The following is a 20,946-nucleotide window of genomic DNA, read 5'->3' on the forward strand; positions in this document are numbered from 1 at the left end:
ATTAAGGAGGGAAATAACGTTTGTGGGAGAAATTAAACCGACAACCTAACAGTTTGCTGCACAATCTTTTTACCATTTGATCTATAGCTAATTGATATATACCAGTCAAAATTACCAAAAGAAAATAAGTCCATTGGTTCATTTGTCCATAATGGTGTATATTATTGACGGACATTATGTAGGTCCGCAAAATCCATCGGCAATTTCTTGGTTTTTAGTAGAGTGTCGCGTACCAGTTGTACAGTAAGAACATGCAGTAGTGTATAACCTTGCAGATCACATAGCTCCAGCCGGCCTCCCAGCCTATGAATTTGAAGTTCTTCTTTGTTGTCGGTCAGTGGAAATGAAATTTTTATAATTCTATGGTGTGAATAAGTTCACTTACAAAAATTTAATAAAAAGGAATTGGCACTCTACTCTAGGAATCAAGGACCTCAAAACCAGTTTGTAGATGGAAATGTGGTTGCTAGCCGAATAAAACCAACGCTATAACATCCAAAACGACAATTAATTTTGAGTAGAAGTGGAAAATGGACCACATAAAACGACAACTGCATCAAGCACCAGAAACCCAACATCCTTCCAAAACCTTTCTCTTCAGTTCTCTTCCTCTACTAAATGACATTCAATTCTAATGTGACGCGTGTCGTGACTATAGTTTCACTGTTGTTCGTATTTAAAAATAGGATAATTTTCACTAATTGTCCCTGAACTTTCTCCTCTCTCTGCCTGTCATCCTTAAACTTTAATTCTCACTTTAACTGTCTCTAAACTTTTATTTAATAATTCGATTACCATATAGCGCCGGTATATCCTAATACTGTTAGTTTTAGACTAAAAATCTAAAATTTTATGACTATGATTGTCATTATAATTATTAATTAAATAATCATTATTATTGGTTAAGTATTCTTATTTAATTTATTTATACATATATATAAATATACCAATTTTATATGACATGTATTGATTTGTTATTGGTGTTTATTTAATACACGAGGCTATTTGCATGATAAGAAAATAAAAAAGTTTAGCCATATAAGTATACACATCATCAAATGGACTATAAATTCAGATGCCACTTAAGCAAAAACCAAATGTTAGAAAAAATTAATAGCACAAACAACCAAATTATTTAAATAAAAATTTAGGAGCAATTGTGATACGAATTAAAGTTTATGTACTCCGAAAAGAGAGAAGAAAGTTCAGGAACAGATAGTAAAAGTTAGCCATAAAAATATGAAGCCTATAAATGGTCCCTCCTTATAACCAATATTAATTGACATAATTCTCTCACCATCCTCCATTAAATTCAACATTCTCCTCATTTCAAATCATACCACTTCACTTCTTCTCTATAGACTCCTCTCTACAATTCTAATGGACCTCATTATTCACAGGCTGCTACTAATTTCCATTGCTGTAATTTTTCTTCTTGTTCTTCAGAATTCAGTCCATGTACAAGGACGATACCACTACCACAAACCAAAACCAAAATCCTCCAAAGATACATCTCCATCTCCTGTACAACAGCCTTCTGTTCCTGCAATGCCTAATCCTACGGTTCCGTCTGACCCGTATCCGAATGATCCTGGTAGTAATAGCTCCACTTCTGACTGCATTTTTGATGTCACCTCTTATGGAGCGGTTGGCGACGGCTCTACTGATGACACTGACGCTTTCGTGGCAGCTTGGAAAGCTGCCTGCGCGGTGGAATCAGCCGTCGTTTTGGCTCCTTCTGGTTATTCTTTTATGATCACTTCTACCATTTTCTCTGGACCTTGCCAGCCGGGACTCGTGTTTCAGGTGAACATTTGATTTTTAAAAAAATTATATGGACTTTTATGAAAGAAAAATATATTTAGTCATCAAATTAAATTTTACTTATAACGATCAAATGACTAAATCAACTAATGTAGTAAACTGTCCGAGTATAATTTTTATACAAATCAAGAAAAAGTAATTATTTTAATTTACACTTGAAGATTTTTAATAAGTAACGATTAATTAAAGTTGTTTTTGTTTTGTGTTTGTAATGATAAGATTGATGGATGCCTAATGCCGCCTGACGGGCCTGATTCATGGCCGGAGAAGCAGAGTAAAAAGCAATGGCTCGTGTTTTATAGACTTAACGATATGACTCTTACCGGCAATGGAACTATCGAAGGCAATGGCGAGAAATGGTGGGATCTTCCCTGTAAACCTCACCGGGTATGGCACAAAAACTTGTCGAGTGCTACAATTTTAAGTGTATCATTTAATTTCCGAAATTTTATATTTATAGTAAGAGTATACTCTTATATTATGTTGTTTCGTCATTTTCTGTTTTAGCGTTTTTTCGATTTTAACGTTTGCTTGGAATTTGATTTCAGGGTACTAATGAAGGGTTATCATCAAAACAGCCATGCGATAGCCCTACAGTAAGTCAAAATTAAAGACATTAAAAAATTGATAATTTTGACCTTTATGGTTAACTTATTTTTGTTTTGGGTTGTTTGAAATTCAGATGATTCGGTTCTTCATGAGCTCAAATTTAGTAGTGAGTGGATTAAGTATCGAAAACAGCCCTCAATTTCACATGAAATTTGATGGGTGTGAAGGAGTTTTAATAGAGCAGCTGTCAATTTCTTCTCCTAAATTGAGCCCAAACACGGACGGCATCCACTTAGAAAATACAAAAAGCGTAGGAATTTATAATTCCATGATTAGCAATGGTAATTACTACTATTATGATTAATTATAGTGACAGTACTAAAAATTAATTAATGATGCATAATAATACCTTGATTTGAACAGGTGATGATTGCATTTCAATAGGAACAGGATGTTCTAATGTTGATATAGAGGGTGTTACCTGCGGGCCTAGTCACGGGATTAGGTACATTTTTCTCTCTTTTATTAATTGAAAATGATGTCTTGGCTGTATTAACTACCACTTTTTACCTGTTATGGGCCCGACTTGGACCAGTTTGTGCCGGGCCCAATTTATTTTTGGGGTCCAAAAATTGAATCAAGTCTAACTAAATTTGAGCTGAAACTTTTGATCCAAAATTGATTTGATACTGCAGAAGTGATTTGATTTTTCGGTTCGATTTGATTTTAAATATATAAACCTTTAGTTAAGTTTTAATGCAAACCAAACTAAATTAAAAAAAATAATTCTTCAACCGAGCTAATTTGTTATGTTTGGTTCAGTTTAAAATCTTTATATTGCCGTAAATTTAGTTCGTTTTGATTCGGTACAGTTACAACTAAATGTACATTTCCTATGGTTGTTGTATATGAAAATTTGAGTCTATCTCAGGCTTAGGTTGAATTTTGCATTCCGTGAAAATTCAGCTCATATATTAAATTTATTCTGGTCTTAATATCACAATTTTTTAGAATTATATATTAATTTTAATCAAAAATAAAAATAATAATTCAAAGGCGTATTTAAGAAAAGGTAGACCTAATATGAACTCATATTCGAGCCTTATCAATTAACTGTACCCCGAGGCGAAATTACGGTTGAGTCAAAACTTTTTTAGAAAAATTTTCTTCTAACTTTTGGATTTTTATATAAGGCCTAATATCTTAAAAAACTCCGACCTTTTAGCCCCTTTTCAACTGACGTTGAAAATTTGTCAATTTTACCCTATTTTGCATTTTTGTGTTTCAATTGTACCCTGAAAAATTAAATTAACGTCTTTTGCGTTTGAAAATTTGTTTAAAACATTCTCCATATCTCGCATATATTAATTGTATATTTTTAAAATTTATTTAAATTTAGTTAAATTAATTAAAAAATTAAATTAGTGTTAATTTGATTATGGTTTTTAGTTAGTTTTTAAAAATAAAGGACTTATTTGTACTTTTTTGAATAAAAAAGAATTTAATTTCATGTTTAGACTTAATTAATTGAATGATTTCATCATTTAAATAAAAAAATTAACAAAAATTAAAATATTGGGGTACAATTGAAAACGGAAAATTCAAAAGTGGGTAAAATTGACAAATTTTCAACGTCAGGGTGGAATTGAAAAAAAGTTTAAAGGTGAGGGGTTTTTGAGTGATTAGGCCTTTATATAATTAGTCCCTTCAAACCTTTTTTTATGAAAAAAATTCCTTTAAGTTTAGAATTTTGTACAATTAGCTCCCTTATCAAATTTGAAACGAACCTTGGTGATTATTCTACAGCATTGGAAGCCTAGGAGTGCACAACTCAGAGGCATGCGTATCAAACATAACAGTAAGCAACGCAATGATAAGAGACTCCGACAACGGAGTAAGAATCAAGACGTGGCAAGGCGGAACGGGCTGCGTTTCGGGCATCCATTTCGAGAACATCCAAATGGAGAACGTAAGAAACTGCATGATCATAGACCAATACTACTGCATGTCAAAAGATTGTCTAAACCAGACATCAGCAGTTCACGTAACAGACGTATCATACAAGAACATCAAAGGCAGTTACGACGTAAGAACGCCCCCGATTCACTTCGCCTGCAGTGACGCAGTGCCGTGCACTAATATCACCCTCTCAGAAGTTGAGCTTCTTCCTTACGAAGGAGAATTAATGGACGATCCGTTCTGTTGGAATGCGTACGGAACGGAAGAGACTGTGACTATTCCTCCATTGAATTGTCTGATTGAAGGAGAGCCTGAAAGTGAACAAGATTTGCCTTCTTATTCTTGTTAAGACATTTATTTATACTCATATACTATCAACTTAGTAGTAGCTTTTGATTTATTTATATGGGATTTTTAGATTGTTGCTATACAATAGTTAGATTACTGTATAGAGCCCAATATTGTCAAGAACCATGCTCATATTATATGGGATCTTCGTTACTATTTTGGCTCCATTTTTAGAATAATGTTGCTATTTAGATTATAAGATTGTTATAGATTGGATATTTACACATTGTATTTGTATGAATATTACAAAATCTGCCGGTTGAGGCATGAAACAAAAATACTCTAGGATATGAAATGTTTGAGCAGCTAAATTTTTGTTTTGTTTCATTTTAATCACAATGCTCTAATTTGTTTCAATTTTATAATCGCATGAGTGATTTTACAAAATATGCCACAATTAAATCTTGTCACATGTATTTAATCTTACATCAATAATAGATATTACTTTTATGATCATTGTATTTCCTTTTTATTTTGTTTTAGATTAAAAGGAAAAAATTATGTCGTGGTAAAATCCGAGTGCAACATAAATCAATTTGATCGAAAAGAATTACTAAAAAACTCTTTCTTTGAATTAAAAAATAATTCGAATAATCGAAGGAAAGAAAAACAATTTTAAAATTAATTTGAAGAAAATAAGTTAGTGTACCGGCAATTTAAAACGAAGTCGTTTAGTGAGATTTAATTAACCCTCCTTCCAATTTCTGTCTTACCAGTCAGTGAAAAAAAAAGACGGAGCATTTCTTTCTTCTTCGTAGCTTACGGCTGAATTTGAGGTTTGGATCTTCAACGTCATCTTCATAATCCAATTCAATTCAATTTTTTTTATTTTTTTATCAATTTTTTTCAGCTTTGATTTGATCTGAGAGAAGTTTTTTCAAAAAAAAAGGATGCCATCTCTACAAACAGCATTGCCACCTGAACTTGCCAATAACGCAATTAGGGTTTAGTATCACTTGCCATCTCTACAAACAGCTGAATTTAAGTTTTTTTTTTTCCGTTTGTTTTTGTTTAATTTCGCTCATGAAATAACAACATTCCGTTTTGTTTCCGTCCTTTCGCAGCTTTACCGTGAGTGTCTTCGAAGAGCTAAATATATCGGTCACCGGGTAATTTAATCAATTTTTTTCCTTATTATTATGCCAGAAATTAAATCAGTTCTGTTTATTTTCTTATTAGAAATGAGTTTTTGTGCTGTTAATTTTGATCATATGGATACTCTTTAAACTGATTTTGGATAATTTATCTTCAATTTGTTCCGAAGTTCATAAAATAAATATATTTTTTATTTACTTATTTTCAACTGTCCTCAATTACATTCTATATGTTTGTCTGTTTATTCTTCTAATTGTTTTTGGGTGGTTATGTACTTGTGAGATTGGAAATTGAGTGTTCGAATCTTTACGCTCTTATCTAAGGAAATGGATGGAAGTAGAAGAATTTTGATTGTGAAGTTAGTTTGGAGTGAGGGATAAGAATGGAATGGGACCCTAAGAAATCAATAAATGACTGGTTTCCACCATACTTTTTCTCATCATTTATTGTGCTCTAACTAACGTCGAATCCCTATCGTGGTGGTATAATTATTCAAGGAGTATGTGTTAGAAGTAGGAACCTCTCTTCTGAGTGTTCTTTAATCAAGTGCATTTTATAGCAAAGAAAGGTTAGATGTCAAAAATATTAAACATGTAAAGGAAGGTCTACAATAAAAAGTTAGAGTGTTTGTCCCTGGTTTAGTAAAATTCGATCTTTTTTTTTTGACACAAAAATAATATTTCATTAATATCAAGCAGTTACAAGTGTAAGAATTTACAAATGGTAATAACCGTTTCTAATAACCTGACATAGAACAAGATGCAAAGCCTTGTCCGCAGATCGCCTTACAAAATAAAAATCAATACATAAGTGCATTAAAGCATTCTCATGTTGATATGTCTGAAACCATATAATTATTGTTTGAAACTTTAGATGATTGGACTATTGAAAGATGATAAGAATTACGCTAGAAAGAATAAAGAATCAGCTAAGTTAAACCAGTCATGAATAGATTTCATAGGGTATTGGGGTTCTGGTGTAAATGGTAAGATCAAATGTAAAATAGATTTAGTGATATTGGTGTCGAATTTGTATAGGAGATGTAGTGTAAAAAATAATGCTCTTAGTGCTTGTTGAGACATACAATCGACTTTAGAGTTTTTTCTTTGTGTCTTGCAAGTTTTGAACCATCAATATACGTTTCTTTGGTCTTCACCAGCAAAAAAAAAGTGCGTAATATTATAAAAGGATTAAAGATATGTGTCATTTTTTCGACGCGTTTTAGATTAGTTATGGGAATTGATCTTTTGCCTTTGTTTATTTGGTATGCAGCAAAATAACACAGCACTCCTTGTTGATATGGTCAAGCAGCAATTCAAAAAGCATATGTATGAGGAAGATCCTGAAAAAATTCAGAAGTTGAAGGATGAGTAAGTTCCAGATTTCAGCTTTTCTCCAACACCTGCATGCAGTTTCTTACTCTCTGGTAGCAACACTGGTATAGCAAAGTTATTAACTGATCTACTTTCTGATGCAGTGCTGCAAGAGGACTTATAAACCATATACTTTACGAGTCTGAGAAGATGTCTGGCCGTAAATTCAGTAAAAATGGTTGATTATTCATTGAATTTATTGAGCTAAGTGTATTAGATGAAAGTACCGAAAGATTAGAGTTTCTTTGTCTAAAATTGCACCTATTGAATCACGTGAAACTTTACTTTCGATCAGATTAATAAACACATAGACTCTTAAGACTGTTATAGCATCTGTTTCATGACTCTTACAGTCTTGGTGAATGTTAAAGCTTTCCGTGATATTCAATATTGTTTTGGAACTATCATATGGCGGCTTCTGCATTTTGGTTTCCTTTGATTTAATATCAATACTCATACTGCTGGATAATGATAAAGTGAAGAGTGAACAAAGAGGAGGATAAAATTAATATATGGATCCACTTAGTCTAATCATGAAACACTGTAATTCCGGAATTTAATGATACAGAGGGACCATTTTTCCTTCATTCCCTTTTGCCATGATGTCTCTGTAGATTTGCTATTTGTGCGTTGTAGTTGTCAACCTCCCTGTTAGCATTTGTGGGCGACTTCCCTGTAATTTACTCGTGAATGGTAGGGAGCACGCCAAAGTCGAATCGAATCACTAAGTGAACTATATGACAAATTTAATTCAATTTGGTTTAATAATATATAAAGAAGTTTTATTTTCAGTTTGGTGTTGATTTTCGATGTAAAAGACTGAGTCAACAAACCGATTGGTTTACCAAAAGCACCCACCTAGCTATTGAGGATATCTCCAATATTCTTACAGCTTCTACTTGAAACTTTTGCTAGTTCATGTTCGCCTCCTAAATTAAACTATGCGACAAAGTTTTGGCTGCTTATTAAACTTCAAATCCGTTGAAAAAAATTGTTTCCTGTTTGACAATCGCACCTCGAAATTCTGTGAGCACTTAAAAGAACAAATGTTTACTATTAATCTACCAATTAAATTTTTTACCGTTAATGAAATTGTATTCCTCTACAAAAAAATAAATTGTATCCAACACCAATGAATTATGAAATAAAACAACAGATGCCATGCGACTCTTTAGGCTCTCCACGAAACAAACTGATAGCTTAAACAGAAGCAAAAAGAAATAACAAAAAATGAAGCAAAAAGAAGACTATCATTTTTTTTATCTTTAATATTGAAGGAGAAGAAATTACATTGTATTTCATACTTTTCTGTAGCAAAAACAGAGACCCGCCAGAATCAAATGCATGATAAAATATAAGTAAATTGAAAAGAATAGCATCAGGTAAAGCTGAAAAAAGGAATATAGGAAAAGAAACTGATGATAACAATCAACTCCTATAGCCTATAAATTGAGCTCGACTCTGCAAACATGCAAAAAATACATGAAGAACATGCTCAGACACAATCACATCCCAAAAAAAGATAAACCTTCCGCAGCTTTATTCAAAAGTTAAGACGGACGTTTAGTAAGAGAACCACCTTTTTCACACTGTAGTACCTTCGGATCAAGCGGGATACTGCCAACTCTTAAAAAACCAGAAGATTCAGCTCCATTAACTTTAATAGGCACTGATCCTACTGTAACAATACCAGCTGGACCAGTACTAGCAACCGTAGTACCAGAAAAGGAGGGCTTGGGTTCAGCCTGCTTTGTATTAATACTGAGAGAACCGATCTTCAAACCAGATGAAATATCATCTCCCGAGTTGGTTATTATTTTATCAGAAGTCCCACACCCAGTAATTACATTCGCAACACCAGTATTTGAAAAAGCCTTCTCTGTGGAAGATGGATCAGTTTTCTTCATGATGCTGTAAACGATCTGCTTCTTGGTCTTCTCTCCTATACTTGGAGGTAGCTCGACAAGAGGATCAAGTTTGCGGGCAGGAACAGGTACTAAGTACGGACTCTCAAAATTTCTAAATACAAGTCTCCCTTTCTCTTCCTGCATAATTCTCTGACGATTCTCGTAATACAAAAAGTCATCAAGTATTGATGTCTTCGATGAGTGATCTTTAAATATCTTCAACATCTCGAGACCTTGCTTGAATAAAATCTGAAGGAAATGAAAAAAATAATAGAAGTAAATAGCTGCAATAACGTATCAAGGTCATAAATCTAAAGGCATCAGAAGTTGATAATTGCATGTATCAAAGAATTTGAAAGATAATCAGGCATCACAGCAAGTGCAGATATATAATTAAATCTGAAAATACCTCTTGAGTGTCTCTGCTATTAGTAACTGGCTTATTCTCATTATTCTCCAAGATAATGTGTCTAAAGCTTGAATTTGAAACATCTTTAATAAAATGCCACTTGACTGGGAAGCTACCACTCCATTTATCTTGCTGCCAAAAATCCATGTCCTTTAGAAAGTCAACCGGCCCAATCATCTCTGCAACACCACAGAATTGACCACTTGCATTGACCTAAAAAAAAAGACATCCAGAGCGATACAAAGGGTATAAATAAAAATTCTGGTAGAAACTCTAATTAGATAATAGAAGAATTGGATTAAATAAAAAAAGAAGCTGCTTAATATATAACTCACAGAAAAGAACAGAAAGATAGGACAGGGCCGATGTTCTCGGGCAACTATTTTTTGTGCATCCTCATAGGCACTCTGCAGCTTCTTATTTCCATGGGGTGTAGATGACCAAACGTTATACTTGATGCTCTTGTGGATATCATCTTCGCTATATGACTTAATTACAGAATATTTTGCATCAATATAATCAAGCGGGAAATCATCTTTGTTAAACTGATCAGTGTATATAATCATGTTTCCTTGTGCATTAGGATCTCCCACTTTGTCTGTGAAGGCTTTAACAACCAGTTGATTCTTTGGTTTATTTATTCTAGGTCCACGATTCTGGTCGCCCAAAGCATCCGATCGACCATTCACATCATGGAAAGTTCCGCCGACATGAATCTTAGACTGCAGCTTATCCACACTAGTGTCTCCAAGAGCACTTGATCCAAATTCAGAAAAGCCATTATTGGCAGGGACTGGAACTTTTAATTGGCTAGAATAAGAGAGAACTTTCTCATTCGAAAATTTATCCACTGGAATTGAAACAGAAGCGCCTCTGCCCTGAAAAAAATAAAATAGATAATTTAAGTTTCATCATTTCGCAAGACATATCTCCAACAACTAGATTGTTGTTGCAAGATAACCTGGAGATGGATACCCATCCCAGCATGTGTAGCTCGGATGCCGGCTATACATCCTTGCACAACTCTCAGGACCACAGGACAGCAAAAGTGCAACTCATAAATGATTCGATGCTTATAATAGACAAGAATATTTTCTGAAGAACTCTTAATCAAGCAAAAAAGTAAACTTACCTCAAGCATACGTGATGAGGCTGTAGTTGGAAAACTACCAGAAGAAACACTTCCATGTGTTAAAGATTGCTTGCTAGTTCCACCATTAAATTTTGGGCCTTCTGACATCTTGGACAATGAATTAGTCTGATTTAAAACAGATTTAGTTTGGTTCTTGGGAAAAGCTGCAGAAGATGAACCATGATTGTGTTTTAAACCTCTTGCACTGGGTCTACTATTGTATGCTGCACTAGAATCTAGCAAGGGGTCTGTATAATAGCTTGGGATGAAATCTGGTTGAACAACAACAGGGACATAGCCTGGTAAAGACACAGGGTCCTGATAAGGTGTGACGGGGTAATACTGTTGTGCTCCTATATATGAACCATCAATGCCTAACATGGCACCAGGAATATAAGGGTTGTATGGGTTATAGGGTGACTCTGCATATCCATAGCTAGGAGTATAATATACAAAAGGCAAATTTTCAGTTTGTGCACCCTGAAAAAAAACAGCGCATAACATTAAGAAGTGCAAATAATGATTAGAGAACATGACATAATAAGAAAAATTAATATAAACAGCAAGAAGGTTTGCATCAACTCACCGCATATTGGAATTCAGGACCATCTGCACCAAAAATCCTACGTTGGTCCTCCCATTCGCTAGGTGATTCAAATCCTAAAGAAAGTCAATCAGCACATCACATAAGTGAGAAAGTCCGAAGCAGCAGCTAAAGGAATTACACAGGATAAGCTGCAAAATTACCTGTACAATAGTATCCATAATTATTGGCAGTAGGGTAATGTATGCCCTGATCAACAAAATACTCAGGGGCGCCTTCGTTATACATAGCTTCAATTTGTTCAAGCACCGGACTCGTCAAATAAGGGTTTTCGGAACCTTGAGTCTAAAGAGCACAAATTACATAAACAAATGCTAATCAGAACACAGTATAACCAGAATCAATAAAACAGTAAACCAGCTTCACAAGAAGATTGAAAAATAATTCTAAAGCTTCAACTAGGACAGATTGTAAATCATAAATACCATATAGTTGTTAGTAAAATTTGCATGTCCAGAACTAGTATAATACATATCCATTCCAGACCTGCCACTCCTGAAATAGTAAATAAACAAAAAAATTAACTTAAACACAGAATCATGCAGCCATAAATCATTTATTCAGACGAATCAAAACATAAAAGTAATCAATAACAAAACCCTAAAACCAAAACATTAGAAATCAGTAACAAAAAAATCATAGAAAGTCAACACAACACAACACAACAAAATCAAACAAACAATAATAATAATTAAACAACTCCTCAACCCATAAGTACATAGTAGAAGAATCAAATCCCCAAATCAATTAATTTTTTTCCAGCTCAAGAAACGGATTGAATACACAACAAAAAGCATAAAAAAATAAAAGAAAAGGAATTACGAATCTAAAAGAAACGAAGCACGCAAAGGATATGCAAATAAAAAGAAAAGGAATAAAAAAAAATAAAAAAAATACCAGAGCAGAATCAAGCCATGATGCTTAACCTAGAACAAGGACCTAATTGAAAATTAATAGTAAGAACAATGAATTTACGAACAGACGAATAGAATTTAGTGGTCAACATTTGGATTAGTTTAGTAATCCATGAATAAAAATTCAAAACCCTAACCCCAAAACAAGAAAGAAACGCGAATAGGAAAAATGAAAAGAGAGGAAAAAGGCGGTTCTTTTTTTTTCCTGTTAAACGAAATTTTATTTTTTAGGGAATGGATTTATGAATGTATAAATAATCCCAAAATGACCCTGCTGGCTGTTTGGTTTTCATTCGTTTTTATACATTGGGACTGCCAACTACAACTAGAAGGTTCGTGGGGAAGTTGAAAGGACAACGAATTTTTTTTTCTATTAAACGACGTCGATTTGATGGAATACAATTTTTTGAAATGAATGGAATACTTGGTTAGTAAGTAAGGTTCAGGTCAAAATACATAGGGCATATTGAAAGAAGTCCATAACGTCTTGGCCCATATATCAATGCAACAACTTATCTCTATATATTATTCAAGAAAAAAAATTATCCCATATTTATGAACACTCAATGATTAAAGGGCTTCTTACTCAAATAACCAACATTCATGTTTGATTTACTTTTATACCAACACATATTTGACATTTTAAAACTACCATGTAAGGGAGAAATTATTACTTTTATACCATCCATATAAATAGAACCCTAATAACACAAATCTTCATAATTACAATTATTTTCTCTCTCCTCAAATTTCTCTCTCCTTTCTCTTTCAATTCACCTTTCACACAAATTTCAGATTTGTTCTTCGCACCAATCCGCCTCCGCCGTTCCGTTTTTGCTGTTCCATCTTCGTCGTTTCGCCTCCGTCGTTCCACCTTTATCTCGCCGCGCCATCTTTCTTTTCTCTTTTTGATTTTAGATCAGAAATTTGCTGTTCTTTTTTTTTATTTTCAGATCTGTAATTTATTTATTTTTTTACTGTTGTTTTCAACCATTAAACATGTATAAAGATTATCTTTAAAGAATGTAATACTTATTTCATGTAATGTAGAATAATTTTGTGATTTTATGGAATAAAATTCTGTTATTTCTGCATTTTTCTTGTGTTTCTGCGTTTTTTTTAATTCAGCAGAACGATTTGTAGATGATGATTGATTGCTGAATTATTGTAATGTTACAGTGTTGTTGACTTTATGTTGACTTTATGTTGATATCAACTGATTTTTTTTATTTTTACATTGACAACTAAGATAACATTGTCTGTGAAATAAACTAAAAAAATTAAATTAAATTAAATTGAGACTAGATAATGATATGGTAGTATCGGGGAAGAAGACATATAATGATGTTGCATTATTGTAATGTTACAATGTTGATATGGTGTTGATTTTCGGTTGATATTTTGTTGATTTTAGCATCGGTGAAGAAGACAATAATGATGTTAAATTATTGTAATGTTATAATGTTGATCTTATGTTGATATAGTGTTGACATGGTGTTGATTTTGGTATAGGTAAAAAATATAAATAATGATTCTGAATTATTATTATATTACAAATTTGAATTTATGTTGATATTATATTGATTTTGTGTTGGTATTTTAGATTGAAAAAATAATTTATTAATCTTTGATTAATTTAATGTTGATTTTATATTGATATATATAAAAAATAAAATATATGATAAATAATAAATTTTGATTAATTATTAGCAAAATAAAGGTAAATAAATATTAAAAATAAAAATTAGTATTAAAAAGATTTATAAAATTAATACTATCCAGTTTATTAAATGTTGTTGATATTATGTTGATATTGTGTTGATATTAAAACTGACAAAAATGTCAACAATAAATAATGTACACATGTTGATTTTATATTGATTTTGTGTTGATTTTGAGTTGATATTTGATTAATTTTAATGACAAATAGTATACACATGTTGATTTTGTGTTGATCTTCAATTAATTTTAGGGATATGTGCATGTTAATTTTAGGTTGATTTTAGGTTGACATCGAGTTGATTTTGCGTTGATTTTGATTAATATAGCTTAAATAATTTTACATCAATAAAATTCAACATTGATTTTATAATAAAGTTTGTATGTAGAACATAATATAAGGAGCAAAAAAAACCAACCAAATTTCAAAAATGCCGAAATGAATTTAGTATATTCTAATAAAATAACACTCAAGAAAATGAAAGTTATATAAAAATGGCTGAATACCAATAACATATGTTTATGTAGGGAATTTCAGAACGTTTACCGAGAAAAAAACACAAAGAGATCACTCATTCAAACAAATATGTGCACTCCACATTCCATCCTGCTGCTTTTCAAATAAACATCTATTCCGCAAACTTACAGGAGGCATTTATTTCATAAACAATATTATCTTGTTTGTCAATGTTAAAATAAAAAATATTAGTTGATATCAACATAATATCAACATAAAGTCAACATAAAATCAACAACACTCTAACATTACAGTAATTCAGCAATCAATCATCATCTACAAATCGTTCTGCAGAATAAAAAAACGCAGAAATACAACAAAACACAAAAAAATGCAGAGTTAACAGAATTTTATTACATAAAATCACAAAATTATTCTACATATCATGAAATAAGTATGAAATTCTTTAAAAATACTCTTTATACATGTTAAATGGTGAATAAACAGTAAAAGATAAACAAATTACAGATCTGAAAATGAAAACATAAAGAACAAAAAATTTCAGATCTAAAATCAAAAAGAGAAAAGAAAGATGGCGCGGCGACAAAAGTGGAACGACGGAGGCGAAACGACGGAGATGGAACAGCAAAAACGGAACGGCGGAGGCGGAATGGCGGAGATAATGAAGAAGATAACTGAAATGTATGAGATAATGGAGATGAAAACTTAAACGAATGTGATAATGGAAGAAAGCGAGTAAGAACATGGAGCACCAGAACTTTGATCGCAGAGATCGTGGAGGAGCAGAACGAGAATCACGGAGAAGAAGAAGAAGAAACCGCCAAAATCAAAGGAAAAAAGAAAAAACGGTAAGAAAGTTATAATTCAAAGCAATTAGGTTATAATTCTTATTTTGGGTGGTGTGAAAAGTAAACAATAAGTTGGGTCAGTATAAAAGTAAACCTGGCCCAAATTTAAGTATATTGGGTAATTAGCCCATGATTAAATAAGAATAAATAGCATGTGAAGGCTTGGCCTAATGGCCGAGTCCTTCCATTACATGAGATCGAGGGTTCGCTCCTCAGACCGTAAAATAGGTCTATCTCTGATAAAAAAATATATATAATTAAATAAAGTAAAATTTAATAATCATATATATTCTAAAGTATCTATAGTATATAATCTTATAAGCTATAACTGATATTTAGGATGAGAATTTAGTTCGGTTCAATGTGGTGGTAAAAATAATAAAATAACGATTTTTATAAAAATAAATATTAAATTAGACTTAAAAAGTATTATTCCATTACATTCATTTTTATTTTTCATGAAATACTTTTTTTCTAAATTTGAAAGACAATAAATAAATAAAACTAAAAGATATTAAATTTATAAATCAAATATAAAAAAATATGTATTATATATAATCGGTTTTTGTTTTCAAATTACATACCAAGGTAAATTAAAGAAAAAACCAAGCAGGCTATTTTCGATTTAGTTCGGTGGGTTTGGTTACATGCACACCCCTGCCTATAGCAAGCTTGACGAGGGAACGCATATTATTACAATAATAATGCCCGAGTCTAAAACATGAAGAATTAGAAATGTGTTGCATGAATAGCTAGCAGAGAAATTAATGCACATGAGTTGAATTCCTTTGCAACTGGTTTTTCTAATTACAAAAACATTGTACAAAGAATTGCACTAATGACTAAACAAATAGATATCATATCTTGACTAGTTGAGTAAGAAAGTATATGAGCACTTAACCAGTTTTTCCTAGATTAGAACAAGCTTTTGGTTCTGCTGTTCTTGGACTAAACGGTCCTCTTCCTCCTTGCCGAGGACTCAGCTCTCCTCGCAGCTCACTAACTCGGGGGCTAATCACCTTATCTGAGAAACTATTACTGTTCTTTAGTTCTTTTGATGGTGTGCTCGTACCACTTGAGCGTATGCTTTTTATCTCTCCCCTGCTTCGTGTCATCATTCCCTCTAAAATTTCTCCATCATCTGCAAATGAGGCTGATCTACTCATCACTCTTTCCTGCTATCAAACAATACCAACTAAGTGAAATGAGCTTATATTATGCAATGTAACAAGCTTGAACTTTATGGTGCTCGATATTGAAGTTTATATAGATATATTTGATGAGAATTGAGTTTGGTTAGGGATTTAATTGTGCTAATGTTTCTCGAGCAGTGCCTAAATGAGCATACATATAAGCTGGCTTCAAGTCTCGATGATTACATGAAATGGTGACAATTAGAATTGACTTCATGCATGCTTGAATGCAAGCATGTATACTAGTAAAAAAAGAAAACTTACAGATGGTAGATTGAATGATAAAGCTGGAGCTTCTTCATATTCTGCAGCATCCAGATCCTGAAGATGAGCTCCTTTGAAAAACTTAGGCAAAATGTATTGTCTTACAGGTACCAAAAGCATGATCATTAAAGGGAAAAGAACCCCAGCAATTGGAATCCATGTAATCCCAAAACAGACTAGCAGGTAAGCTGTTTGAAAAACTGTAAATATTGCAATTGTCTTGAAAGGCACTGTTTCCACAAAACTGGCATGGTATTCCTCCAGCACTCTGAAAAAGTGAAACATGATCACTGAATTAGTATCAGCACACCCGTTACAAGGTAAGAGAAAGACGATAAAAGAAACCAGTGGGCTACTTGTATCTTCTGCTTGGAGCGGTGAATAGCAACAAGATCCGCTCCCAGAATTGGTTTCCAGGTAAACTCTCAATGGCCATGAAAGCAAAATAACCCCAGAGAACTGAGGTTGGTATCCTTTTTATCAAAGGCATGGCCGCAACGCATCCTCCTACGAATATAGACTGAAGCAAGTTACTAAGACGCTGTTCTTTGACTTCAACAGGTAATAAATCATCAATTTCCTTGTCAACATCAAACATTGTCTCATCAACCGGGGCATCAGCATTGCCCACGCTTGCCATCTGAATTGTTGACTCCCTTAATTCCTTCAATCCCTGCTCATTCAGCAAGTCTAAACAAGGTTACTCAGTCATTAGCTTCATATTAATAAAACTAAGGAGAAAATTACTGAAGAATTCAGTGCAGAAACAAAAAAGATCGAGAGCTGTAATCCTAGACACAAATAGACAGGCATAAAACAATCTTTAAACCTATCATTGTAGACACACCATTGGCTTCTTGTCCTAAGTGACTGGCTCAGTCAATTTTATCAACCAAACAGTGCCCTTCTTATATTGCAGCCTAACTAAGAGAACAAATTAGAAGTCAATATACCAGAGCAGAAGGTTCTTGATAGATCAATGGAGATTGCATCTGTTGATAGGCTTCTTGCATGCTCTCATACACTTCTACCAAGCTTGAATTCTTACTCATACATTTGCGTGCTGCTGCCACAAGGCGATTACGAAGCAGCTGCACCACGAGTCAAAATTGATGTAAAATAACTAATACGTATGGGGAAATCCATATATCCTTACATTTGACTAGACATGCTTCAATTTTCCTTTTAGATAAAATTCCATTGTGAACACAAAGTTTCAATGTCAACAAACAGAGAAGTTGAGAAGTGGAACTCAACACGGGTTTTTTTTTTTATTATTAAAGAGTACAAATGCCCTGAGTTGATTTGCATACTTGGTGCTTTAGTGTAGCCAGGCTTTTGGTATGCATGGGAGACTGTGGAATAACACCATTTGAGGGAGGGATCCCAAGAAGACCGCACATTATAACCTGCCATACCATTGGGAAATTATAGAAATTTAACAATACCATATTTTTCTTTTTTTACAGATAAAAGGAGAGGTGTGAAATAATGGACTTTTGTTTACCATGAATCCTAAAAGTAGTAAATCGTAATGGAATGAAGGTGGTTTTCTCAAGTTAAATTCTTTCTGCTGAGCAAGCTGAGATGCCACACTATGGTCAAAATAATAGAGCACTGCAGTCATTGTTGCTGGAATGAAAGCTCCAATTATATAAATAACCGGAACATTTAGCATATCCTGTCAATTTTAGCGCATAAGCCATTAATACAATATCATTATCCGAGACAGGATAGTTGAAATTATGGAAGGGGACAAATAATCTTTTAATCGTGAACCGTACCTTCATCACAGTCCAGTTCTTATAGGCACCTGTTGACCATGGATTTGGACTGAAAAGACGCCTTGGGATTCCTTCTGGAGTACTACCTGATGTAATATAGGATACAGCAGTCCAAACCAACACCATCAAAGGCACACCATAATCTGCTATGAAGCCTCGAAGTGACCCTATGAGAAAGTAATAACAACAATAAATACAAATGTAAGGAATGATTTTTAGTCTTTGGCTACTTGAGATGTAGAAATATTGTGCAACAAAAAGTTTTACACAAGTTTTATACACTGACCTGAACCATAGCGCCACGACCTTGCTTTTCTGCTTCTTAAAGCAGTCAACAGAAGGCCAAATGAGAGAACCAATGCAAACATCCCATTTGCAAATCTCCAAGAGGGTTTAAACTGAATCAACTTGGGATTTTCTCTTTCGGGTATGTGAAATTCATTAACAAGTCCCTAGTCAAACCATATTAGCAAAAACTCCTTTCATTAGCGAGTTTGACATAAGAATGAAAAGAAAGGAACCAGGCTCGTTTTCTTACTTTGATAGCTTCCTGCATGAAAAGCATGGCGATCAAAAGCCCGAACAACTCGCCCGTGAGACGTGTAAACCTATTGATGATGGAGCATGCTCCTAAGATAGCAAGTAGAAACAACAAGAGAGCTGTCCACAAACATACCCTGCTCATCCACATAGCCATTAAAGCGAAACATAAATTTTAATTTGTGAATAAAGGTAAGATCTTGAGGCTAAAACTGATAATAAAATGAGATTTCATAGCAGAAATTATCCATTTTTACCATCCAGTCCATGCCAGGAAGAGCTTTGATCCCAAATCAGGTCTACTTTTAGCAAAGTTGAACATAAATGTGTACATAATCACAGTTGGTTCTGCAACTCCAAGGATCAGCAAAGGCTGACCTCCTATAATAGAGTGCACAATACCACACAATGCAGTGGAAGCCAAAGTCTGAACAGCCGTGAGAACACCATCTGTCAAGCAAATACAGACAAATGAATATCATTAGCAATCTTCCACATATTTAGAAGGCTCTCAATAAAGAACTAAGAGTGTAAATAACCTGTTTCTCTGTCCAATTGTTCTCCAAATGAAATAACTGGAATTGCTGATGCAAAAAATATGTACATAGTGGGTGCCAAGATCCTAAAATGTTCACAGAAATAGTACCATCACTTAGAAAAACTACAGCTTGACTCAAACTGAAAAATGTAGTGCACAGATCCTATGATATGATGATATAAAATATTAAAATGTACCTGAAGCCTGCCTCTAAACCACCAGTCCAATCTTGCTTGTAACATGCCAATCTCTGTTTAACATCATTCTTGATTCCACGAAACGGTACAAAACTCTCTTCCATGATTTCTTGCGCAATTAGCACAAGAAATCACCTTCTGGTATGCTTCAATTATGATATCAAATCACAGGGTTTTCACCAAACAAAGTCCATTTCTTTATCCAAAAATAAATCTGAAAACAGTAGACTAAGGCCTCTTGCTAAGGATAAATGCAAGAATCACAAGTTAAAAGCATTTAAAAAGATATTTCAAAATTTAAATAACTGTAAAGACTGTTTTTTTCTTTTGAACTTTGAAATCAGTACTGAAAAGAGTAGAGAAAGAAATGGATTTTACTGAGAAAAAGCTCCAAAAGAGGACTGAAAGAGTAGATTTGAAGTTGATTGTGGGCCAAAAAGAAAAAAAATTTGCCAATGCTCATAAAAAGCTGCTTAAAATAAAGAAAACCCAGAAAGCTAAAAATCTAGAGAGACAAGAAAGTGTAACAGATTACTCAAACTAGATGCAATGTAGAATCTTTAACTGTGCTTAACACAAAGAACTTAAAATGCAAAAAACAGCAATTATCCTTTTGTCCTTTTTCAAGAACTGACAAAAAAAATGGGTGTTTTTGAATTTATGTGTCTGTGTCTCTGTGAATATATGTTTGTAAGAGAGAGTGCCAGTCCATGACAAGCTGGCTTGTAAAGAAACAGACAAGCAGCTTCACTTCACTAATCTCTACAGTTTTTCTCAGCAAATTACTCCTTGATCTTTGCATTTGAAGAAATAGTTTATTTGTCCTTAATAAAATGAATATTTAATCTTTGCATATCATTATTGGAGAGTGTTGCATTTACATTTAAACCTTGTTTGGTACGAGCAGTATACTTCTTTTAAGGCATGTCTTGTAAAGAAAAAACAACCACATCTCATTATTTTATATATTTCCAGACTTGGATTCTTTGATGCATCCATGTGGGATTAACAAAATAACTTACATAGAATGTATTGTTATGATTTTAAAATTATCCTGTAAATCCATCACTTTAACATTAATCAAATGATTAAATCTTTCAATTCGTTGATCTAAAATCTATAAATTTTACCAAATTTATAGATTTTTTTAAAAAATCAATCTAAACGGTAACTAATGGTATTTTCGGAAAGCTAAGGTCAAATCACAAGCATAATCCTTTACTAGAGTAAAAGAAAGAACTCGAGAGATCGGTTCTTCAATCGAGTACACT

The 20,946-nt window shown here is 33.2% G+C and overlaps 4 protein-coding genes across 5 annotated transcripts; 2 read left to right on the plus strand and 2 right to left on the minus strand.

The window, feature by feature from the left end:
* The first annotated feature begins 1,266 nt into the window (after positions 1-1,266).
* Positions 1,267-4,847, plus strand: LOC126666663 (polygalacturonase At1g48100). Its single transcript, XM_050359498.2, has 6 exons — positions 1,267-1,806; positions 2,044-2,211; positions 2,373-2,420; positions 2,507-2,714; positions 2,797-2,878; positions 4,180-4,847. Exons 1-6 carry the CDS (start codon positions 1,381-1,383, stop codon positions 4,679-4,681), a joined length of 1,434 nt encoding a protein of 477 aa, XP_050215455.1. The 5' UTR covers positions 1,267-1,380; the 3' UTR covers positions 4,682-4,847.
* Positions 4,848-5,345: 498 nt separating this feature from the next.
* On the plus strand, positions 5,346-7,555 carry LOC126667721 (uncharacterized). Its single transcript, XM_050360774.2, has 5 exons — positions 5,346-5,456; positions 5,531-5,624; positions 5,745-5,789; positions 7,048-7,145; positions 7,253-7,555. The coding sequence occupies exons 2-5, from the start codon at positions 5,571-5,573 to the stop codon at positions 7,329-7,331; spliced, it is 276 nt and encodes a 91-aa protein (XP_050216731.1). The 5' UTR covers positions 5,346-5,456; positions 5,531-5,570; the 3' UTR covers positions 7,332-7,555.
* An 824-nt stretch (positions 7,556-8,379) lies between these two features.
* On the minus strand, positions 8,380-12,382 carry LOC126667720 (YTH domain-containing protein ECT4-like). The gene is made up of 8 exons (XM_050360773.2): positions 12,098-12,382; positions 11,626-11,695; positions 11,344-11,485; positions 11,183-11,256; positions 10,597-11,076; positions 9,800-10,342; positions 9,465-9,677; positions 8,380-9,304 (listed from the first exon to the last, which is right to left on the minus strand). The coding sequence occupies exons 2-8, from the start codon at positions 11,677-11,679 to the stop codon at positions 8,699-8,701; spliced, it is 2,112 nt and encodes a 703-aa protein (XP_050216730.1). The 5' UTR covers positions 11,680-11,695; positions 12,098-12,382; the 3' UTR covers positions 8,380-8,698.
* Positions 12,383-15,888: 3,506 nt separating this feature from the next.
* Positions 15,889-20,473, minus strand: LOC126669640 (boron transporter 1-like). 2 transcript variants are annotated; one of them, XM_050363162.2, is made up of 12 exons: positions 19,676-20,473; positions 19,480-19,562; positions 19,198-19,390; positions 18,939-19,077; positions 18,687-18,852; positions 18,401-18,567; positions 18,124-18,297; positions 17,930-18,025; positions 17,570-17,707; positions 16,973-17,289; positions 16,617-16,884; positions 15,889-16,334 (listed from the first exon to the last, which is right to left on the minus strand). In XM_050363162.2, exons 1-12 carry the CDS (start codon positions 19,777-19,779, stop codon positions 16,056-16,058), a joined length of 2,124 nt encoding a protein of 707 aa, XP_050219119.1. In that variant the 5' UTR covers positions 19,780-20,473; the 3' UTR covers positions 15,889-16,055. The 2 variants fall into 2 exon arrangements, with proteins under 2 accessions (XP_050219119.1, XP_050219118.1); XM_050363161.2 differs by having other exon boundaries at positions 15,889-16,337.
* Between the last annotated feature and the right edge of the window lie 473 nt (positions 20,474-20,946).

The sequence above is a fragment of the Mercurialis annua genome, linkage group LG2 (assembly GCF_937616625.2).
Source record: "Mercurialis annua linkage group LG2, ddMerAnnu1.2, whole genome shotgun sequence".
Lineage (NCBI taxonomy): Eukaryota > Viridiplantae > Streptophyta > Magnoliopsida > Malpighiales > Euphorbiaceae > Mercurialis > Mercurialis annua.

What these genes read in the sequence shown, in the direction of transcription:
- LOC126666663 (XM_050359498.2), top strand. Translation starts at nt 1,381, where the DNA reads ATGGACCTCATTATTCACAGGCTGCTACTAATTTCCATTGCTGTAATT. An exon ending in TTCCCTGTAAACCTCACCGG is followed by an intron (nt 2,212 to 2,372) that starts GTATGGCACAAA and finishes ATTTGATTTCAG; the next exon opens with GGTACTAATGAAGGGTTATC. An exon ending in AGCCATGCGATAGCCCTACA is followed by an intron (nt 2,421 to 2,506) that starts GTAAGTCAAAAT and finishes TTTGAAATTCAG; the next exon opens with ATGATTCGGTTCTTCATGAG.
- LOC126667721 (XM_050360774.2), top strand. Translation starts at nt 5,571, where the DNA reads ATGCCATCTCTACAAACAGCATTGCCACCTGAACTTGCCAATAACGCA. An exon ending in TTGCCAATAACGCAATTAGG is followed by an intron (nt 5,625 to 5,744) that starts GTTTAGTATCAC and finishes GTCCTTTCGCAG; the next exon opens with CTTTACCGTGAGTGTCTTCG. An exon ending in CTAAATATATCGGTCACCGG is followed by an intron (nt 5,790 to 7,047) that starts GTAATTTAATCA and finishes TTTGGTATGCAG; the next exon opens with CAAAATAACACAGCACTCCT.
- LOC126667720 (XM_050360773.2), bottom strand. Translation starts at nt 11,679, where the DNA reads ATGGATATGTATTATACTAGTTCTGGACATGCAAATTTTACTAACAAC. An exon ending in CCTCATCACGTATGCTTGAG is followed by an intron (nt 10,343 to 10,596) that starts GTAAGTTTACTT and finishes TATTTTTTTCAG; the next exon opens with GGCAGAGGCGCTTCTGTTTC. An exon ending in ATAGCAGAGACACTCAAGAG is followed by an intron (nt 9,305 to 9,464) that starts GTATTTTCAGAT and finishes CATTTCCTTCAG; the next exon opens with ATTTTATTCAAGCAAGGTCT.
- LOC126669640 (XM_050363161.2), bottom strand. Translation starts at nt 19,779, where the DNA reads ATGGAAGAGAGTTTTGTACCGTTTCGTGGAATCAAGAATGATGTTAAA. An exon ending in ACAATTGGACAGAGAAACAG is followed by an intron (nt 19,391 to 19,479) that starts GTTATTTACACT and finishes TTTGCTTGACAG; the next exon opens with ATGGTGTTCTCACGGCTGTT. An exon ending in TACTACTTTTAGGATTCATG is followed by an intron (nt 18,026 to 18,123) that starts GTAAACAAAAGT and finishes ATGGTATGGCAG; the next exon opens with GTTATAATGTGCGGTCTTCT.